Source organism: Pyrus communis, chromosome 17 (assembly GCF_041283825.1).
Source record: "Pyrus communis isolate YQ-2024b chromosome 17, ASM4128382v1, whole genome shotgun sequence".
NCBI lineage: Eukaryota > Viridiplantae > Streptophyta > Magnoliopsida > Rosales > Rosaceae > Pyrus > Pyrus communis.
In genome coordinates, this window is record NC_142581.1 from 7,414,599 (window position 1) to 7,436,479 (window position 21,881).

Consider the following 21,881-nt stretch of genomic DNA (forward strand, 5'->3'; position numbering starts at 1 on the left):
GGTGAAGCCGTGAATGATTGGTGAAGGGAATTCCTTGAGAAAACCGAGACACTTTAGGGAGATGACGACGGATGCGAAGGCTTGGTCGGCAGCTTGGACTTGCAGGTGGGTCGGCGGTGAAAGGAAGAAGGAAGCTATGAGGAGGAAGAGAACAGTTGCTGGCGCCATTGAAGTCTCTGGAGAAGAGAAGACAAAGAGTGACTGATTCCTTTTTTTTTGTATGTCTTGGTTTTGGCTTTGGCTCAAGGACAAACATGCAAAAAGCGCAAAGATTTAACAAACTAGACAAAACTCTTGCTATGTGAAATGTCCAAAACACCCCCACATTTTTTGGCTTTGTTCGGTTTGTGAGCTTTTTGGTAGAATAAAAGTTTAGAGAGAGTTTCACAACCTGCGGTAAGGCATACCCACCATCTCAAGTCGAAAGGACTTACGTGTAGCACTTAATTACAAGCTGTCATCAGTATGAATTTACATAAGAATTTATAGATTGCATCAATAAAAACTGCTTACAGCGAAACTCAAACTTTATTGAGATTACACACAAGACAAAGATCTAACCAATTTGAGCCAACCGTTGTTAGGCCATCTCCAAACGAGGACTGACCAAATGGCTCGTTTTAGCCCTTTGGTCCTCAAAGAAATTAATATTTTAATAAATAGTACATGGCTATATTTGCCTCCATCTTCAATCGAGGGCCAAAGGGCCATATGGCTCATTTTAGCCCTGTCACAAAAAACCGTCTCCAACTGAGGGCCAAATTTTGTAAAATATAAGTTAAAAGAAAAAAAATGGAATTTCAAAAAAATATGAATTTTGTTGGAAATAAAAAGGTTTAAATTCATTAATTTTTTTTTTTTTTAATACAACGGCTAGTCAGCTAGTCGTTGGATTTAAATTTTTGTTTAAGCATTACTGTCGGTTATAACTAATAGGAATATATTTATATTAAATATGAATTCATTCATGTCGGTTATATCCGACATGATTGGTGATATTTCTGGCCAGCCCTGGGCTGCAGCCAACCCTTTGGCTCTTTGACCCTTTCAGATTTCGTGGGGCCCATAAGCCCTCTGACCTAGCCCTCGGTTGAAGATGATTTTTGGGCTATTTTCGGTCTTGTGATCCTCTAGACTCTTCGGTTGGAGATGTCCTTAGCTTTTGGTGGTGAGCTTGGTTTGGTATTGCTGTGCTTTGAAAAAAAGCTGCTTCTGCTGTGCTATGAGAATAAGCAGCTGTGAAATAAAGCAGCAGAGTGTTTGGTAAACTTTTTTGTAAAAGTGCTTTTGAAAAAAAAAACAGTATTAGAGTGTTTGGTAAACTTTTATGTAAAACAGATGTAAAAAAAAGCCGGTTTTTCAAAGCTAGGTTTTGCAACTTCTTGTTTTTGGCTTTTTTCCATCCAAAACTGTGAAAAAAAGCTGAAGCTGAGTGTTTACCAAACACAAAAACAGCTCCCAGCTTTTTTTAGTAGCAACTTTTTTCAGAATCACCTCAGTACCAAATCAGGTCTTAAAAGGAGGGGGAGTAAGGGCTGGTTTGGTATTGCTGTGCTTTGAAAAAAGGCTGCTTCTGCTGTGCTGTGAGAATAAGCAGCTGTGAAATAAAGTAGCAGAGTGTTTGGTAAACTTTTTTTTAAAAGTGCTTTTGAAAGAAAAAAAAAAGCAGTATTAGAGTGTTTGGTAAATTTTTATGTAAAACAGATGTGAAAAAAAGCTGGTTTTTCAAAGCTGGGTTTTGCAGCTTCTTGTTTTTGGCATTTTTTCACCCAAAAACTGTGAAAAAAAGCTGAAGCTGAGTGTTTACCAAACACAAAAACAGCTCCCAGCTTTTTTTTATAGCAGTTTTTTTCAAAATCATCTCAGTACCAAACCAGATCTAAGTTGGGAAAGAAGTAGAGGGACTAAAGTGGAATTTCCCCTCCACTGCTACGAATGACACCACGCATTTGGCACAAATTTTAACTTGCCTTTAAATTAAAATTTGGATCTTTTCCTCGTGTGGGGGAAGAAGAAGAAAGAAGAAAAGGAGGCCAAAGCAGCCGAAGATGGCGTTGCAGACGGGGGTTTCCGGCTCCAAGGTTCTCATCCTCGTCGGAGCAGGTCAGGATTATTGAATTTTGTTCCTATTTTACCCTTTTTCACTTTGTTTTCTTTCCAGTTTGATCTAAATTCTAGAAATTTGATTGATCAGAAACAAAATTCTGAAACTTTGAAGGATATAACCTTATTGAAACTGAAATTGCACAGATAGCAAGTAAATTTGGGTATAAATAGCAATTAGTTGGTGAACTGAGTGATAAGTAGTGCAGACTGTCTTTTGGCTGCTATGGCTGCTGGACACAGATTCAGGGTTTAACCTATTTTTCATTCTTCTGGGTGTGTAGATGTTTGTTTGTTTATTTTTTCTATAAACTGTTGTAATCTAATGGGATTGGGATTCGAACTTGGTGCACGGGGGCGGGCACGCTTCCTTACCCAACTGGCCTAACTCCGCGTCTGCTTTTCTTGGGGTGTAAATTACTTAGTGGATTCTTGTTCCTTTCATAAGTAATAATCCTAGTGCTTCAAAAGTATAATTCCTTTCTATTTTAATGAGAATTTTTAGTAGGAAAGGACGGAAAAACAGAATATAACACAGAACGGTTTACAAAACACAGTTTGTATATAGGTCTTTGTACCTTTCCATCTATTACTATTTTCCTCTAACTAGTATATATTTTGCGATTCAGGCTTGACCAGTTCGATAGTTTTGAGGAGCGGGCGATTGTCTGAACTTATTGCACAGCTTCAGGATATACTGAAGGGTGTAAATGAAGCTGATATCTTGCCTGAGAAGTTTGATAGTGCAATTATCAGAGCTCAGGTATTGCAGCTTGAATTCAATTAGGTTTTTATACTTAAAACAGATTCAAAGTTTGCCAGAGATACCGTGCATCATCTCAGATACTGATGTTTTGTCATGGTCAAACAGTGACAAATGCTACAAGTTTCATTAGTTTCGGTTTGAATAGTATTAATATGTGATGGCTCGATCAATGTTGTCATCTACTTAAAAGTCTTAAACCAAAAATTATATTGAAACTTTATTTATCTTTCTTTTTGAACTCTAGAAGTTGAGTGTAAGATGCTTTGCTATAATACCGGAACTGTTATGATTTTGCCCTCTTTTTTCAACTGTTTAGTCCATAAATGTGGTTATGTTATGCTCGTAGATACATAATTTCTTTGCAGAGTTTGTATAAGTTAATACTTACATGTGTTTTTACCTTCAGATTCAACAATTGGCTCGAGAAATCAGGGAGTTAACCTCATCTGGCCCTGTAACCGTCTACAATGAGAATTCTTCCTCTAGTGGTAAAAACAGTTCTTCAGAGGCTTTATAACGGTTTTGTGATTTTCATAGATTAGAGTTTCTATGAATTGTTCAGAAACCACTTTGCACGTTTATTCTCTGTCTGGGAATGATCGGGACTTTATATCAATAGAGATGTTCACATATTTCATGTCACAGCAGGGAGTTATGCTTCATATTTAGTTCCAGCTGCTGCAATTGGTGCAATGGGCTATTGTTACATGTGGTGGAAGGTACCTCTCCAAAAATTTGTCGTGGCAATCACAAACACATTCTATTTAGTTCTGCACTTGTAAAGATTTGTATCATTGCTGATCTACGGGTATGTCTGTGATATCGTACAGGGCTGGTCATTTTCTGATGTAATGTTTGTAACAAGGCATAATATGGCAAATGCTGTTGCAACCGTGTCCAAACAATTAGAGAATGTGCATGAAACATTGGCGGTAAGTCTTAAGTGTTGGCAATGGTGTGGTTGGCTTTTCCAGATGGTAATCCTCAAAAGGGTCTGCAGCACGCTGACGTCTTGACTGTCGTTTTGCAGAGTACAAAAAGGCATCTGTCGAAGAAGCTGGAAAACTTGGATTGGAAGGTGGAGGAGCAGAAGGAAATAACTCAGCTTATCGCAAATGATGTATGAAACATTATATTTACGTACTTTCTTTTCAATGATGTATTTACATTCTCTGATGTAAATAACTACTCACTATGATCCTATCTATTTTCCATTTCATTTGAATGCAGGTGAATGAGGTGAAAACAAACCTTTCTCAAATTGGGTTTGATGTAGAAATGATTCATCAGATGGTGTCTGGGTTGGTGAGTTGATATATTTTCTTTAATATGTTCTTTTATGTTACTCAGAAATGCTTTAAGCTTATCGGAGTTCTTATGTTGTATTTGTTAATTGGCTCAACAGGAAGAGAAGGTCGACTTTATTGAGAGCAAACAGGTTATATTTCTGGTTATGCTATGACTTTGGAAATCTTCTATTTTCTTTTCGTCTTTGTAGTCATTGATTTGACCCTTTTGTTTTCAATACAGGATGCAACCAACTCAGGTCTGTTGTATCTATGCCAAGTAGCAGACGGCGTCAAAGGTCAGCTGGATACTAAACCCTTACAGGTCAGAATATTTTCTTTTTGTTCTTTAGAAAACTGATTACTAAATGAGCTAGGGGATATATCTAGTTAATCGATGAAATTGGCTTACTGCACGTCAACATTGTCAAGTACCCATCGTCCTCCTCAATCAGTTACCAAGTTATCTTAGTAGTCGTGTATCTGCAGAATGCCTCAGCTAAGCTAGGAAAGCATTCACCAATGGCAATAGAGGATAAATCACCCAAGGTAGATTGACCCTCATTTTCTTACGTTTTCCACATTACGCTTTTTTAATATTTGGTTGTAACATGTCCAAACTTCGAAACATACTTTAGGGCCTTCAATTCTTTGCTGACAACGAAGAACGGAGCACAACGGAGAAATCAATGACAAAAAAGAATGATCCCAACATCTTCCCTGGAGAAAAAGTTCCAGCAATAAAAACAAGAATACACCGGTCATATCCAGTTGGGATTTCTTTGAACCGGGACAAAATGGGCTCGGGTATGTGATTTTTTTGTTTGTTTTTCTTTTTGGGTTTGTTTTCGTCATAAGTGATTTATTTTATGAAGGGCCGCCTTCGCAATTCATATTTCATATTGATTCTTGCTGTAACTTCTGACTTTTTGTTCTCTGCTTAAGGAGAATTACAGGGAGTGCAATTTGTGGTTGTCATACATGTATAAAATAAAGTCGAATAGTCTTGTAATTGTGATGGAATTTGTTCAATTTACTGCATCAATGTGTTGTAGAAACATCCGAGTACTATATGCCACATTCGTCGGAGTTGAAACAGAAGCCTCAGTCCCCCGAATCTATGATCGGACTTGAGCTCATGGCCGAGAGCTCAAGGTCAGGCGCGGATCAGCTCATGGCCGAGAGCTCATAGCTCTGATCGGACTTGAAACTAACGTAAAAGGTTCAAGATTCAGTTTCAACTCTAAAGAAACTCCACTAGTGTATAAGTGTAATCTCCAAAGAATTTGAGATTGGAACATGAAACATGCATAAAACTTGGGCATGGTGTTGCAAAAACTCGCAGCATTTAGTTCATTAATGGCAAAATTTCACAGCGCAGGTCTTTCTAAATTTCTTTGGAAATAAGAGATCCTAAACCATGCACACAAACAAAAATTTGAGAACGGAATGATTCATTGCAGAACTTGGAATATGGTGGCAAATACAAAAATTCGAAGGTGATCAAACCCATCATGTTATGTTCATATACCGTAGCATCATGAACTTTCAGTGTAATTTTTCTGGAGCAGTCAAAACTTTCAAGATAATCTCGTAGAGAAGAAAGGTGATCCAATGAGCTGTCAAAGGTGGGTAATTCAATGTCTGGAAGCGTGATGCTAGCCTCCAAAAACCCACTGAAAGATAAAGAAATATTTGGAATAATGATCGTGGCCTCCACATTATCTTGGCCTGCCCATATAACAAAGTTCCTCAGGTGCTTAGCCGCTCTGATTGTGACGTGCTTCGCTGTGCACCTTTGATCAGAAGTACTTGAAACAAATTTAAACGATTCCAGATTCTTAGCAGCAACTTCAATCTCCTCACAAGTGCATAGTGTAATTTTCAAGGATTTGAGACTGGAACTTGAAACAGAATAGTCCCGCAAGTTACATGACGTTAATGACAAGTACTCGAGTCTCGATGGAAGGGCACTTGAAGTTATGTTTGAAGAAATCAGTGAAGTTATCCAATTCTACTTTCTTCATGGCCAAACTTTTCAAGGATGGAAGGGCTATATCAACAGAATATCTCCACTGACGATTTATTTCCACATACTCCAAATTTAAACTCGTTAGAGATTTTGCAGCATTACCAATGGTTTCTAAAGGTAAGGAGAAGAACTTATCTGGTATGCGCCAGAAATACTTCGTGTTTGGTTTGCATTCTACCTTGTCCTCCCAGTTTTCCTTCGGAAGGCTGATATCCAACTCGTTGACGCCTCTCTCGATTGCAAAGTTTAACCACTTACATACAATAGTTGCGTCTCCATCGAAGTACCTCATGTGAAGCTTGAATTTGAATAAGAGCTGCTTGTCATTCTCACGGAATTGATCTAAATACCAGTCCCAATCTTTGATGAAGTTTCTTTGACGTTGATCATCAAAGTTATGATGAACGTTGCCCTCATTAAAATCTAGTACAAAAACTGAAGACCTAAGGCCTTCAAATTGCTTGGAAAGAAAGCTCATCCGGGCCACGGGTATAGTGGAAAGGAGTTGGAGGATTCAGTTGATAACACAGTCTGGTACATGACGTCGCCGCATTAGTTCGGCATCCTCCATGTTTGGTTCATCATTATTTGCCTTCATGTCGTCTTGCTTTCTGATCTTCCAACCTTTTTGTGTACGCGTTCTTTGGGATGTCGGCTTACACTTTTGCTTTGCTGGATTTTGTGATTGTCAAGTGAAGAAAGGAGGTTTATAAATGAAGTGGTAGGAAACCTACCTTGAAGTTCAAGCAATTGGAGACTAGGGTTTTTTCTGGGCCTAAATCGAAACCCTTAAGCCCACATATACTTATATGATTAAAGCAGTGTGAATGCCCATTGAAAAACAGTATGAATAAACACTTTAAAAGATGATTAAAATTTACTTTTCACTTGATGACTTTGGTTCCCATTAATGTATTAAAATAACCCATATGATGGGTTTGTTAGGTCTTGACTTTTGCCTATAAAAGATTGAAAAATAAAGGAAAGAAGGGAGATGAGAAACATACCAAAGAAAAGAAAGAAAAGAACGAAAAGAAGAAGTAAGAAAGTAATATTGCTGCCCTAAGAATGTAGGCACACTCGCTAAATCTCGTAAATATTGTGTTTTATCTACTTTATTCTACGCACACATATCTTTATTTTCACAACAAGTTAGTATTTTACGTTGAGTGTGAACGAGAGGATTAAAAGTAAAAATTTTGTAAAAATCCTATAGACATCGCCCTCTCTCTCCCTATTCCTCTAAGCCCAAACCTCTGGCTTTCGGGTCAAATTAATTTTATATCGACCCGGCCCAACTTGACCTTTCGTGGTACAAATACGAGCTGCGTGCTAGGTTTCTCGATTCGATACCGGAAGCTCGGTTTTTTTCAGATTGTGGTCCTCCGTCGAATCCTGCTCCAAGTTTCGCCTATTCGCAAACCAGAGGTATTCTCCTCCCTATCTTTTTCGTCTTCTGAAGTTGTTATCGATTCTAGGGTTTCGTAGTTTTCCTGTAAATCGCTATAGCGGGCTGTGCGTTGAATTAGTTTGGGGGATCTCATCTAATTACATATGGGTTTTTTGAATTTCAGAGAATTTGTTCTTCCTGAGGTTTCTGTGTTATTGGAATTTTTTGTTAATTTTATTGGTTTGATTGTTTTTCCCCTAATTGTGATGAATTTTATTTCTTGAAGTTAAATTTATGTTTGAATGATAAAATTTTGAATCTTTTTTTCTTCGAAATCGAAATTAACTGTTGTTTGAGTTAAGCCGAACAGACCCAGAATCTATTTTTTTTGTTGGAATTTAATTTCTAATTCATTGAAAAAAAAATTTTGTGAACCTATATTTTTAGGGTTTTTTTTTTTTCATTGGTAATTTGAGTTTATATGCTTTATTGTACGTTTTTGTCTGATGAAAATATGTTTTCGTGAGCTTTGTGGGTTGTGATCCAGTTTTGGTGTTGGTTGAATAATTTACGAAGTTATGGAAGTGGTTGATATTCACGTTTGAGTACCTGATTGTATTTTGGTTGCAGAAACAGAACTAGTAATCATGCCGAAGAACAAGGGTAAGGGAGGAAAGAACAGGAAGAGAGGTAAGAACGAAGCTGATGACGAAAAGCGTGAGCTTGTGTTTAAGGAAGATGGACAGGAGTATGCCCAAGTGCTTCGAATGCTTGGTAACGGTCGGTGTGAAGCCATGTGCATTGATGGGACCAAGCGACTTTGTCACATTCGTGGTAAGATGCACAAGAAGGTTTGGATTGCAGCTGGTGATATCATTCTTGTTGGCCTTCGTGACTATCAGGACGACAAAGCTGATGTGATCCTCAAGTACATGCCTGATGAGGCTAGGCTTCTGAAGGCATATGGAGAGCTTCCAGAGAATACACGTCTCAACGAGGGTATTGCTGGGGGTATTGATGATGAAGAAACTGAAGGTGGTGTTGATGACTATGTTGAGTTTGAGGATGAAGATATCGATAAGATATAGGCTTTCAGGTTAAAACTCTATTTGGATGTTATGTTTTTACATTACCGAATGGCAGTTACTTGTCCTTGGTATAAGTCAAACTTGGATTGGCAGTTGGCTCTGTATGGTTTTGTATTTCCAGATGGGGAATTGGTCATGTTCCATGTAACATCTGTTATTACTAATATATTTGATATGTTTGTCTTCTTTTTCGAATAACTAGTTTCGTCACAGAGGTTCTTCCCTTTTACTCTGTTTACCTTGTTCTGTGTTTCGTTTTTAACAGCGTCGTTGACAATGTTTTACCTAGTTAGTCTGTGTGTTTCCTTTCGTTGGTTTCTTCGGAGAAGATGAGGTTCTTTGAGATGCATTTTTAAACTCACTCAGGTATCAAGCATCAGATTATATATAAGATATCAGAGTATTTACTTGACAGAGATTCTACAGGGAAATCTGTGTTCATTAGAATGAAGTATTTCTGCACTTCCTTCGCCCAGTTTGCTTTTCGGTCCGTTCTTCATCTCTTTCGGCTTCCCTCGAACAATCCTTCTTGCTTACCTGTATCAATGTTGAAGCCAGTCATTGAATTGAACACCGGAACTTAGTAATTTTGTTCTTCAAATATCGATCCTCTTTTGACAAGCTCAGTTCGGATCATAGCTTAAATGAGACATATCCTTACCTTGGGATACTCTTTCCCACACTCGTAGCTTGGCATCGATTTTCGCCTCGATAGGCTTCTCGTAGCCTTGAATCTGTTCTTAGTTGGACTGAAGCCATCTTTCTCTTCTGCTGGTACCGGAAAGTTATTAAATGGGACACCGACTTCATTAGATCCGCAGCTCTCTTTTTCTTCACCTGCAATGTCGAACAATCTCTTTCCGATGACAAATCTTTGGCTGCTGTGAATTGGTTCAACGTGGTTGCTTGTATGACTTTCTGCGGAGGAGATTTCAGCAGGGCGGGTTGCCATCCACCGTTCTAGCCAGCTCCAACCCATGTTCTGTTCTGTGCCATCAGTTGTGGTGTGCCTTTTCTTTGAGCAGATCCTTAGCTTCAAACAAATAATACTAAGTTAATTAGTTTCCAAAACCATAGGAGGAGTCTTTAGAACCTCTTTCAGGGCAAAATCTTGGATGTAGTCGGTTATTTATCACTCTCTCTCTCTCTTAGTCACGTGATTTCTCTTATCTTTCACATCGCGTGAGAGAGAGAGAGAGAGGGGTGTTAAATCACCGGTTGCACGATAGAATCCCAACTCTTTTAGGAATGAATTTCAGTACCTGTTGTGAAAAGGCGTACGCCAGTGCTCTCTCCCGCCTTGTTGTTGCTTCCAATCTGTTCTGCATTCTCATTCTTGATATGTTGCTACTAACTGTGCTGGCATCCCATTCTTCCTGTAAATTTTTACGAATGTCAATGATCATACGTGATTCAATCTCAACATGTGTGTAGATACATAAATAACTTGTAAAATCCCAGTTTGAATTCACTCTCAATGTGGTTTTACCACATTTTTTTAGCATTACATAGTTAACACGTAAGAATGAAAAGTTTGAGTTGTTTCTGATCTACCTTCAACTTTAGCGCCTGCGCTCTAGCTTTCTCTTGTGTCCGGTGGTGAGCAGCTGAATTTTCTCCTTGAATCGAGTAAACTTCCACAGAATTTCCCGTTTGAACTTCTACCGATGTGCCTAGGGACTCCCTACTCGGACTTTCCACTCCAACAAGAAGCTCCTGCTCACCATCCTTGGATCTAATTCCTCCATTTCGGCACCTAATCTGAAATCCAAGCAGTCTAATGAATATGGGCCAGAATTCCCGGTGCAGTAACGCATATTTTCCTCAAAGTTATCAATGAATAACGAGTTTGCACTTCCAAAACAATTTTAGGACGACTGAGTTTTCTCTGACTTAAATTGTAACATAAACCTGCAGATCATGGGTGTAGGCACATTGACTAGAGCCGATGTGGTCCTTTCAAAATAAAAGTGTAACATAAATCCTATCAAAGATCTTTGAATATTCGTAATTTCCGTTGAATTAAACTTATGTTTCTACAAGATGAGCAAATTGAAGTAATCTGATAGTGTCGAATTACCCAAAAGCCTCTAAATGCCGACTGGATGATGATTGCTGCACGCTCCTCAGACATTGTTTTGGAGACCGAAGATTCTGTCTTTGCCATTTCCACATCTACCTTAGTTGCTTCTCTTCTGATGTTTCCCTTGTTTTTCAAGTCTTCTGGCATCGGTTGCGTGACAGTTGCCTCGGAGCTCCTAACCGAACTAGAATCTTCGTCTGCAACAGCTAAAACTGAACTGAACTGCATGGCGGCTGTAGCCACAGAGCTCTTAACTGAAGCTGAATCATTCTCTGCCATGACTGAATTATATTCGTCTCCACATAGGTACGATCTAACCGAGCTCCATCTTCTCCTCTCAGTCACGTTGCTCCTCACCTAAATGCCATCAATAAAAAACACGAATCACATTAATACATAACACAACTAACAGGAGAGCGTTGAAGCATTGTATGGTGGCAACTCACATTGCTCTCATGTGTCCTGAAAGATCGGTTTCTCGAGAAAACACTCCTGACCAAACCTCCACTGATGCCCATCTCAACTCAGAAGCTCTAAGAAGATGCTCAAAAGAGTGTTGCCAATTACATATATGTGCTTCAGGAAAAGTTTGATTAGTGCACTGAGATTCTCACTCAGTTATACTACTAACCATAGTAAGAATATGTGTAAATTTGTTCATAAAGCAAAGAAATAAACCGGGATTGGTATTACCACTCCGAAAAATCATCCTGCAATACCCTCTCCCTCATTTTCTTTACTGACGAGAAATACATGATTGACTTTTTTGGAGTGCTAATTATATAGCTACTAAAAACTAATGCATTTTCAATTAGGAGAAAAGTACTTGTTAGATAGGATTAAATTAGAAGTGCAGAGAAGAGAAGGCTTTTAGAGCTGGATGGATCTGTACTTTAATCACAAAATAATAGAAGATGAAAAGTGAGAGATTGGTTGATGAAAGGGGCATGGTGTTTTTGCTTTTTCATCCACTTTTTGCACATGGGTTCAGCACTTTGGCCTCGCTTAAAGCTTACTTGCTATTAGGGTTATGTCTTCCTTTCTGGTTACTTCTTATGCTCTTTTGTGGAGAAAAATATACAATGTCATGTAACAATATCTACATTCACTTATCTCACTTATCGTGTGATTTTGAAATATACTTCTTATAACATGTGATATAAGAATCACATGACCTTAACATAGCACTCTATCTCACTCATTATATGATTTTTTTTGTCCTCCGGTAAAGAGAAACTTGGTATACATGCATAGGCAAAATATATCTATATCGTTTATCTCATTCATCACGTAACTTTGGATCATACCTCATTCACCACATGAATTATTTTGTCTATTGGTGGAAAGATCTTTGAGTGTAACAGGAGTACATACCAAACACTCTCACTCATTGCATGACTTTTGTACCCCGGGACCAAATAAAAATCATGCCGACAACTTTAGGAACCATTTGAGAGGCCAAAATCCATAAAAATGTAGTAGTACTATACTTTGCGGGATAGATATAAGATGTGTAGAGTGAAATACAACACTAATCTGTAGCAATTTAGTTCCTTGTGTGTTGTGCTATAAGAGGAAAATGAGCATTGGCTTTAGACAGATCCTTTTTTTTTCTCTTCTTTTTTTGTGAGATTAAAGTTTGAGATTTTTAAGTAACTTAGACAGATGCTTTCCCCCTTCAATCTTTACCATCAAGTTTTTGCTGCTTAAAACAAAGACGAACTTCTACATTCCGCCGTCAGTTTTTCTGTCTTTGTCAAGAAACACTTGCATGTTATGAGTTCATACCAAAATCGGTAGATGAGGAGATAAATAGAGAGGGGACGATGAAGAGATAAAAATGAGAGATACTAACACCGGAATAAGAAAACATTTTTTCGTAAAGATGGATATGTGATCTATAAGGTCAATAGAATAATTAAATCCAATGTCATCAGCTCAATTTGGTGGTCCTGATCAGGCACTTTTCCCTTCATATAATGATTCTTTCAGTGCATATTTTTTGCCATTAGGATTGTTGGATTATAAATAGACTGTGGCACATGCTTTGCACTAAAGACAGTTCATCATGGGACTGACATGGTACCCTAATAAGTTAACAAGAAAAAAAAATCTGGCAACACAAAAAACATGAAAAAAAAATATTTTATTTCATAGTTTAATTATGAAATGGTGTGACAAATAATATCAGTGTTCAGATTATTAAAATAAAAAATTAATGAAAAAAGTTTGAAAATTTTGAGTTTTAATAATAAAGATAAAATAAAGGGTAAAATAAATAGTACCATAATTGACTTTTTAGTGTAAAAAAATGATTTTTCGTTAAAATAAACAGTACCGGAATCTTTTCGTTAAAGTTTTCTTGTTAAAAACTAAGTGGGTGACTAGCTTAAAGTGTGTTTTTATATGAGTTTACATGTCAAATGAACTCTACAGGAGTAAAAAAAAATAAAAAAAAATAAAAAAATTGGAGAACTGTTTTATCGACCTTTTTAAAGCTTGCCACATGATCAATTTTGTGCATGTTTGAGACTGTTTTTGAAACTGCTAAAAGTGTTTTTGGGCAATCTAACACGAGATAGAAAGCGTAATAGTGAATTTGAGTTATAGAAATACTTCATGGAAAAGCACATGTGAAATAATTTTTTAGGAAACACCTCAAAATACTTTTTTATGAGTAATATAGTTTTGGATTTTTTGCCAAAATGGTCATTGAGATTTGCTAACTCCTCACTTTGGTTCATGAATTTTGAAATCAATAGAAGTAGTCCCTAAGATTGTCCACTATCAATTATTTTGGTCATTCAGTGAAAAATTATGTTAAATAAGAATCCAAATGACATAATTACCCGCAATATAATAAACAATAGATCAAAATGATTTGACAAAAAGTTGAGGGTATTTTTATCATTTTGTTCTTATTTTATTGAGATTTTTCAAGAAATAACCAAAATGACTGATGATAGACAAACTCAGGGACCAATTCTATCGATTTCAAATCTCATGGACCAAAATGAGGAGTTATGCAAATCTCAATAACCATTTTAGCTGAAAAGCCTATAGTTTTTAATAAAATTTCAACTTGTTTTCAATAACACCATTTTTAGAAAAAGTCAAAACTTAGCGGTAGTGTTTTTTATGGGATTGTTTGAAAGTATTTTCTATAAGTTTCAAAAGCACTTTAAGTTCTTTTTGAAGAAAACGTTTCAAATGCTTTTCAATGATTCATTTGAATTTTTAATAAAGATTTATTTTAAAAAAAATTCACAAAACTATTTTAAAATCATTTCTAAACGGGCCGTATTAATCACCGGCCGGTCGTGTTTATAGCTAGAACACGATTTGAGGCCCGACCCGAATATTTGACTTATTAACCCGACTTGGATGTTTATGGGAAATCCTCTCTTTTCATTTGTCTTTTGGCCCGACTCAATCTTCTTCTTTCTTTCCGAGCGAACGAACGAAGCCTGCTACTACTGTTGCTCAAGTTGACGTTTTTCAGTTTTCACTCGTGCGGATTAGGGTTTTGCTTGGCTGCCCAGAAAATTTGAAGGGTAAGAAATAAAATCTGTTTACGTTTTTGCTTTGTACTAAACAAGTTGAAATTTTTTATGGGAATGACTTACTGTCGTGGTTGTTTCAGGGACACTGTTGTGTGACTGAGGTCGAGAGGAAGCATTCGAGAACAATGAGCATTGTGCCCAAAGAGAATGTTGAAGTAATTGCACAAAGCATTGGAATCAACAACTTGTCTCCAGATGTTGCTCTTGCTCTCGCCCCCGACATCGAATACCGCCTCCGTGAGATCATGCAGGTAAATCTTCAACTTTTCCGGCGTAACTGTGATATGGGTTTGTTTTGACATTGTTGTTTTCGATCGTTTGAGGTTGTACTAGTAAAATTGGTAAAGTTTGGGAATTGGGTTTACGTGTTTATGTGGTAATATTGAGACTGAATAGTTGGAAGTTGGGTTGCTTTTGTTTTGATTAGTTGGTCAAGAAGATAGTGTAGTTATGTTATTTTGGTGAATTTTGATTTGAGACATTGGAGGGTTGAGTGTGATTTTTCCTTGTAATGGAAGTGCAGGAGGCTATTAAATGCATGCATCACTCGAGGAGAACTAGATTGACAGCCGAAGATGTTGATGGCGCACTCAACTTAAGAAATGTTGAGGTGAGGCTTTAAAATGATTGAATTAGCATGGGTTTGTTTATTATTCGAAATCTCATTTTGCTTATCCTGCTTGCACCAGCCAATCTATGGTTATGTTTCCGGAGGTCCTTTGCGGTTCAAAAGAGCTATTGGGCATAGGGATTTGTTTTACATTGACGACAAGGATGTGGATTTTAAAGATGTATGTGTTACTGAGCAATCTGATTTCACTTTCTACTTGATTTTGTATGTTTCCTTTTAATTTTCCATATTTATGTTTGACTGCAGGTGATTGAAGCTCCTTTACCAAAAGTACCGCTTGATACTGGAATTGTTTGTCACTGGCTTGCTATAGAAGGTGTACAACCTGCAATTCCAGAGAATGCTCCTCTAGAAGGTTTTTCTCAAAGTTTATAGATTATGCCAATAATTATTACTCATAAATCACACTTCCAATTTAGGAGTTGTGATTACTTCTGAACGCTAAGACTTTTGTATCTAGGAGTTAGCTGTAGTAAAAGAAAGCATTCTATGGGTTTTGTAGCACACTCTAAACTTTAAAGTTGTGTGAAGCATGAAATGACTAATATCCTCCTTAAAAAGTACTCGGTATATCGATTTCTTTAAAAAATACTCAGTATCTCCAATATACCAGAGATTTTACATGATCTTGTGAGTGTGAGGTGGTCTGCAGTGTATTTCACATTCTTCTTTTTTTTTTGTCTGGAATTCAATCTACATAAATTGTATGGTGAAATGAATCTGCTATCCACTGATAAATCTTTTTTGATATAATTATGAGGAACTAGAGTTAACTCCATTTTCGGCTTTTCTACTTTTGTTAGCCCAAGTTTGTCTCAGTTATTGAATTTTTGTTCTTCTTCTGTAGTACTTGCACCTCCTTCTGATGGTAAAATTGATAACCAAAAGGATGATGGACTTCCTGTTGACATTAAATTACCTGTTAAGCACATATTATCTAGGGAGCTTCAGGTACATATTTCACTTGTCTGATCTTATACTGGAAGTACTTCAGTTTGCAGCTTGTTTACATGTTCCTTCTTTTTGTTGCCTTTGCAGCTATATTTTGACAAAATCACTGAGCTTGTTGTGAGTAGATCTGATTTGGTTTTGTTCAAAGAAGCATTAGTGAGTTTGGCCACTGATTCGGGACTTCATCCATTAGTTCCTTATTTCACATGCTTTATTGCTGATGAGGTGATGATTCTTGACACTATCACTGACAGCTATAAGAAGAGTATGATATGTAGCCATTGGTTACTTAAACCAACCTTTCTTAACATATATCAGGTTTCTCGTGGCTTGAATGATTATGCACTTCTATTCGCTTTAATGCGAGTTGTTCGGAGTCTTCTCCAGAATCCTCACATACACATAGAACTTTATGTAAGTGCTTCTTTCTTCTTTCTTCTTTGTTTCCTTTTTTTTTACATAGGAGAGCCTTATGTAAGTAGTTTAAGTTCTAATTGTCTATTAAGGTATTTATGTACATCTTGATAATGATGTCTAAGTTGAATTCTGTAATTTTCTGGTTTGACGATTGGGGAGGCTGATTGTAGTAGATCACCTATACTTTTTCTGGCCTTTTTCCTGCCCCTTTTCAGTTCCTTTCTAATAAATGAACAAATCTGCAGTCGTTGTTTTGCTATATGCATGTATTGCTAATCATAGTTTATCATCCTTGAACTCGTGCTATTTATGTCGAAGGGTTATGAAGCATGTAAGGTGGTGATCAGGGTAAAATGTGTTACTTATATGGAAGTTTTATTCTGAGACTTTAATGTTTTCCCGTTCCTTTTGGCTCTTGATCAGCTGCACCAATTGATGCCATCTGTGGTCACTTGCCTTGTTGCAAAAAGGTTAGGCAACAGGTTTGCTGACAATCACTGGGAACTTAGAGACTTCACTGCAAACCTAGTTGCTTCAATCTGCAAAAGGTTAGGCTTGTTATTTTTTTTTAAACGCCTTTTACCTTCATGCTTTTCTTTCACCTGGCCTGCTTCCCTTTTCTTGCACTTTCTCTGGCATCTCTTCTTGAGATATCACCTCCTACTTTTCTCTTCTGACTTGACCTCGGTCACGTCCTTTTCACACTTTTGTGATCCTGGTGTATTAAGCAACTTAACATAGGTTGAGTGCATATTCTATTCAGATTCTTGTTAATATTTATGTTTTTTTCTCTACATTATGTTAAGTGAAACTGAGCTAGCATATTCAATGCTATCAATCTGCCTAGCATAACTGTTGTTTTAAAAATTTCTCCTGACCATGGAAGTAGAGCTCTGTATTTTCTCTTAAAATTCCATGCATATATTTTGGTGTGAATTTGTCATCATACCGATGAGATTCAATATTTGAATCTGTTGCAGGTTTGGGCATGTATATAGCACTCTCCAGTCGCGTCTTACAAAAACTTTGGTCAATGCATTTTTGGATCCAAAGCGGACATTGACTCAACACTATGGTGCAATTCAAGGTTTAGCTGCTCTAGGGCCCAGTGTGGTAAGGCCTCATGCTCCTTGCAACTAAGAACATCGTTCACTATTATGCACAAAGCCTATGTAAATGAGTTTTGGAATATGAATTCAACTTTAAGTAGTATCTCTTGTGTTTCTTCCCATAAGTTTCTGTTAGCCTATCCTTGTTATCTATTTTCATACATTGAAAGGGGAATCTATACTTGTAAATAAAGCTAGCTGGCTCTGGGCCCAGGTTTTCCTGCGTCTGCAACTGGATTATCTTTATTACATTGAAAGGGGAATCTGTACTTGTAAATAAAGCTAGCTGGCTCTGGGCCCAGGTTTTCCTGCGTCTGCAACTGGATTATCTTTATTACTCTTTATTCTGAGTCTGAGTCCTAGAAGTTCAATATGTTGGAATGGAAGATATTTGCAACTCCTTTTCTCTTTTCCTAATGACTTGTTCTTAAATGAAAACATTGTAGTAAAACAAATCTAGAAAAGAGAGAGACATTACTCCATGCAACATATGAACTAATGGCAATGAAAGTCGGGCCTTGCTATTGCTTTTAAACTTCTTCCAAAGTTCATTTACTCATCTTCAGGTATTTGTGTTTTCTCGGAATATGCATTTTTTTAAACTCAAAAGTAAGGATTCTCAACTGCAGGTTCGCCTTCTTGTACTGCCAAATCTGGAGTCATATCTGCGACTACTTGAACCAGAGCTGCTTCTTGACAAGCAAAAGAATGAGATGAAGAGGCATGAAGCGTGGCGTGTGTATGGAGCCTTGTTGGTTAGTCACTTTTCATGCTGTATATACTGTTTGAAAAATCTAAGTAAGGCTTCCTAATGAGAGCATGCACTTTTCCAGAATGCAGCAGGTCAATGCATATATGATAGGCTCAAGATGTTCCCACTTATGTCGTCTCCAACGCCGCAATCTTTTTGGAGGGCCAATGGAAAACTCCGTATTACTATGCCAAGTAAGACATTCAATGGCTTATGTTTTCTTGAATGATGGCACTTCAACCACTTCGAATGAGTGTTTCTTGATTATACAAGCATAGAACCAGCATACGTATGGGTTTTTGGTTTTTATTTTCTCCTTATACCTTTCTTCTACATCTTTCCCACCATCCTTCCACTCTTCACATCCCTCAAATTTCTCCCTTGTGTTTTGCCTCTATCTCCCACACAAAGTGAAAACTAAAAACCAAAAAACAATATCAAGGGGCCCATAAATTGCTAGACTGATTCGTAAGTTTCTTGCAATAGAATAGATTATACTACTCAAACGGGTATACAAGAAGCATAAACACTATCACGTATAGCAGTTGAGCACCCTTAAGCTACAAGCCTATTGTATGTTTTCCGATTGTAACACATCAACCATGCAATCGTGCAAGAAAGAGTTTCCGCTTTCCTATCCCCCTGCAATCCCTTTCGGGTATGGGATTCTGCTCTTATATGTTCTAGGCTACTAGGCTTTGGCCATAATGAAGGAAGCACCCCTTGGATGTTTCTGACCGAAAAGCTGATGAATAGGGTTGCTTGTCCAGGAAGGAGAATTACCCTTCACTTTTCAAGGTTTATTATTTAGATAAAGTCTTAACTCTGATTCTTATGTACATAACCAAGATAAACGCAAGCGAAGTGTGGAACACATGGAAGAGCAACCGCCCCTGCAGAAAATTGCAACTGATGGGCCAACAGATATAGCGCCAACTAATTCTTCACCATCTCACATGGAAGTAGACACAGCAGCTCCAGCTCCATCAGGGGATAATGATGCAGGCCCCTCGTCGTCTTCTCAGAGAATGCCAGATGAGAGCATTTCACACGGCACAAGTTCAAGGGGCAAGCCTGCTGGTCAGTCTCTAAAGAAATCAGCTATCCTCTCTCAGGTTTGGAAGGATGACTTGAATTCTGGGCATCTCCTAGTGTCGTTGTTTGAGTTGTTCGGTGAAGACATTCTCTCTTTTGTTCCAGCCCCCGAGATGTGTTTGTTTTTGTAACTGTCTGTAGCAATCTTGAAACTCAAGATTGGTGTACAAAAGGAAAAATAGAAAGAAAGTTTTCAGTGAGAAATTTTTGTATAAATACAGTAGAAACTCAGATAAAATCATATCGATTTACATTTATTTTAGCTATCTTTGGTCTGTTCATCCTCATTTATTTGTGATGGAACTTGAACATAAAAATCGACATCGCAGAAGGCTCTTTGTAATTAAGTACACAAGCACAATCTCTTAAAATTGCTTAATTAAGCAGCTGCTTAGTTTTGGCACTGGAGTGCTCTTTTTCCACTGCTTTCTTCAGCAAGCTATCTTCTTCCAACACCATTTGAACTGGCAAGAACCCCATCCCATTGGCCATAGCCAGCATCATCCTCTTGGTTTCAGCCTTGAACTCCTCCAAATCAACCGCCCCGTTCGAGTCATGATCGAACTGCACGAACAGCGAGTCGTAGACATGAGCAATCTCTTCCGGGTTTGGCTTCACGTCAATGCCATAGTGGGTCTCAAAGACCCGTAGAGACTGAAGCTCCTTTAGCATCTCTGCATAAGAAAGCAGACCATCGTGATTGGCGTCGAGACGAGCAAAACGGTCCCGTACTGAGCGGCCGAATGCTTCTTCATCTTCCACAAAGTTGACAATGGTGGCACCATCCAGCACTTCTACACTCATCTTCTCTTATGCTAGCTTGGGATTTTTTCACAAGGAAATTTGGATTGATTTGTATTTTGGTTGCAAATTAAAGAAGTGATGGAATGTTAAGTATTTATAAACACATGCATGGGGCACTGAGTTTTTTGTTTTATTTTTGGCCCCTTGTTTCTGTAATCCGTAAGTTTTATGGAATTTGTTTCTGTAAAGTTGATAGATAAACGTTTTACCTACTTTACAAGCGGCTAGCCAATTAAACGGAAAAAATAGACAACTTGCAAGTGGAGGCTTAAAATAGTAATACGACGGTATATTTTATGAATGGATCCTCGCTGGATCCTCGGAAATCCTCCAATAACATTCGTTTATCGTATATCGTGTGGTTAATTTTCGTCAGGTACTGTTTATATTCAATTTTAAATAAAAAAATTTATAATGATTTCTGATCGTACGATGTACGATGCACAAATATAATTAGAGGATCCCCGGAATCTTTACAAACAATCCTCTCTCAAATCTTTCGTTTTTTACCAACTACTGTTTTCTTCTAGTTTTTTCAACTTATGTACTGGTTTGCTAAAATTGTTTAATAGTTCGGATTAGTTATGAGCGATTATAATTGAATTGAGAAACTTTTTTTTTTATTTTTTATTCTTACTCACCAATTCAATTGATTAAACGACGAACTACTCGGGGACTATAATACAAATCCTAAGTCAAATAACTCGGATTCGTACATATTCTGACCTTTGAAGTCATATAAATCGGATAAGGATTCTTTTGGAATTCTCTTTGCGGAGATCTAGGAATCCTCACATCATACTTGTTTATTATATATATCTTGTAATCAATTTTCGTTAAGTGTTATTTGTGTTTAATTTTAAATAAATAATTTTAAAATAATTTTTGACCATACGATGTACGATAAACGGTTATATGTGAAGATCCTTAAAATCTTAACAATTTGAATCTGGATGGGATCCAAATTCATATAAATATTTATTTATATTCTATATATATAATTCTAGATAGGTATATTATATTAATTAATATTAAAATGAAACTACTAGATGTCTTCAAGTTTTGAAAAAAAATATTTAGGTTATTTGAACCTTTCAATCCAATTGGCCCTAGACAATTCTGGAAGGTCAAATTCAGAATAATTTGACCCCGCACACAGATTAAGCTGGTGATGAACTGACGCGTTGGCAAACGGAGCAGAAAATCAACTTCGGTGAGAAAACCCACAGATTTTGCATATTACTGTGTATGCGTGTGTTATTCTTTCTCTTACTTTCAGTCTCGAGACAAAATATGTATAAAGGGCAATATTGTAATTACACCATCTAGACATATTACTTAGTGTTTAAGAAAAATGCTACTAGATCTACCCTAATGTCTTATTTTCTCATCTACGTTATAACCTCACCCACCACTAAAAGTTAAAAAATTGAAACCGTATTTCCCCACCCACTATTGTTCCTAAAATAACCCTGTTTCGTATAACAATAGCTTAAAAAACTCTAAAGCTAAAATCTTGAGCTTCATTATACAAATTTGACACGAAGTTGTTATTGCTTGAAACTGAAAGACTTGTATCCTAACAAACAATCTCTCTCTCAAATTTGCATCTCAATTCCCCCATCTGAATTGAATGGGGTTCTGAGGACATACATGACAACTACTGAAAAAGGACTAATCAATTAATGATTTCCAATTAGTGCATATATCCAAAAGTGATTTTTTTGAAATTGAAATTGAATATTAAACTTAATCCTAAATCAAGTTATAAATCCAAACTAATAGTCTGCTAACTAGCTTAGATTTGTATGA

At 37.2% G+C, this 21,881-nt stretch overlaps 5 protein-coding genes and 1 pseudogene across 6 annotated transcripts; 3 read left to right on the forward strand and 3 right to left on the reverse strand.

The window, feature by feature from the left end:
* The first annotated feature begins 1,940 nt into the window (after positions 1-1,940).
* LOC137708321 (golgin family A protein (DUF1664)) lies at positions 1,941-5,213 on the forward strand. Of its 2 annotated transcripts, none has more exons than XM_088689777.1 (11): positions 1,941-2,103; positions 2,733-2,866; positions 3,276-3,357; positions 3,515-3,588; positions 3,700-3,801; positions 3,900-3,989; positions 4,100-4,174; positions 4,275-4,307; positions 4,400-4,480; positions 4,645-4,704; positions 4,794-5,213. In XM_088689777.1, exons 1-11 carry the CDS (start codon positions 2,049-2,051, stop codon positions 4,968-4,970), a joined length of 963 nt encoding a protein of 320 aa, XP_088545903.1. In that variant the 5' UTR covers positions 1,941-2,048; the 3' UTR covers positions 4,971-5,213. The 2 variants fall into 2 exon arrangements, with proteins under 2 accessions (XP_088545903.1, XP_088545904.1); XM_088689778.1 differs by having other exon boundaries at positions 1,945-2,103; positions 3,518-3,588.
* Positions 5,214-5,542: 329 nt separating this feature from the next.
* LOC148689347 (uncharacterized) lies at positions 5,543-6,813 on the reverse strand (annotated as a pseudogene).
* A 658-nt stretch (positions 6,814-7,471) lies between these two features.
* Positions 7,472-8,863, forward strand: LOC137708012 (eukaryotic translation initiation factor 1A). The gene is made up of 2 exons (XM_068446975.2): positions 7,472-7,615; positions 8,208-8,863. Exon 2 carries the CDS (start codon positions 8,225-8,227, stop codon positions 8,663-8,665), a length of 441 nt encoding a protein of 146 aa, XP_068303076.1. The 5' UTR covers positions 7,472-7,615; positions 8,208-8,224; the 3' UTR covers positions 8,666-8,863.
* A 151-nt stretch (positions 8,864-9,014) lies between these two features.
* On the reverse strand, positions 9,015-11,855 carry LOC137708011 (protein IQ-DOMAIN 33). Its single transcript, XM_068446974.2, has 6 exons — positions 11,195-11,855; positions 10,746-11,105; positions 10,220-10,426; positions 9,928-10,041; positions 9,327-9,698; positions 9,015-9,202 (listed from the first exon to the last, which is right to left on the reverse strand). The coding sequence occupies exons 1-6, from the start codon at positions 11,264-11,266 to the stop codon at positions 9,107-9,109; spliced, it is 1,221 nt and encodes a 406-aa protein (XP_068303075.2). The 5' UTR covers positions 11,267-11,855; the 3' UTR covers positions 9,015-9,106.
* A 2,121-nt stretch (positions 11,856-13,976) lies between these two features.
* LOC137708040 (transcription initiation factor TFIID subunit 6) lies at positions 13,977-19,531 on the forward strand. Its single transcript, XM_068447010.2, has 13 exons — positions 13,977-14,302; positions 14,392-14,562; positions 14,835-14,921; positions 15,001-15,102; positions 15,189-15,297; positions 15,790-15,893; positions 15,981-16,118; positions 16,212-16,307; positions 16,734-16,858; positions 17,291-17,423; positions 18,049-18,174; positions 18,253-18,364; positions 19,020-19,531. Exons 2-13 carry the CDS (start codon positions 14,437-14,439, stop codon positions 19,394-19,396), a joined length of 1,635 nt encoding a protein of 544 aa, XP_068303111.2. The 5' UTR covers positions 13,977-14,302; positions 14,392-14,436; the 3' UTR covers positions 19,397-19,531.
* On the reverse strand, positions 19,494-20,160 carry LOC137708041 (uncharacterized). The gene has a single exon (XM_068447012.2). It carries the CDS (start codon positions 20,067-20,069, stop codon positions 19,641-19,643), a length of 429 nt encoding a protein of 142 aa, XP_068303113.2. The 5' UTR covers positions 20,070-20,160; the 3' UTR covers positions 19,494-19,640.
* Positions 20,161-21,881: the final 1,721 nt, after the last annotated feature.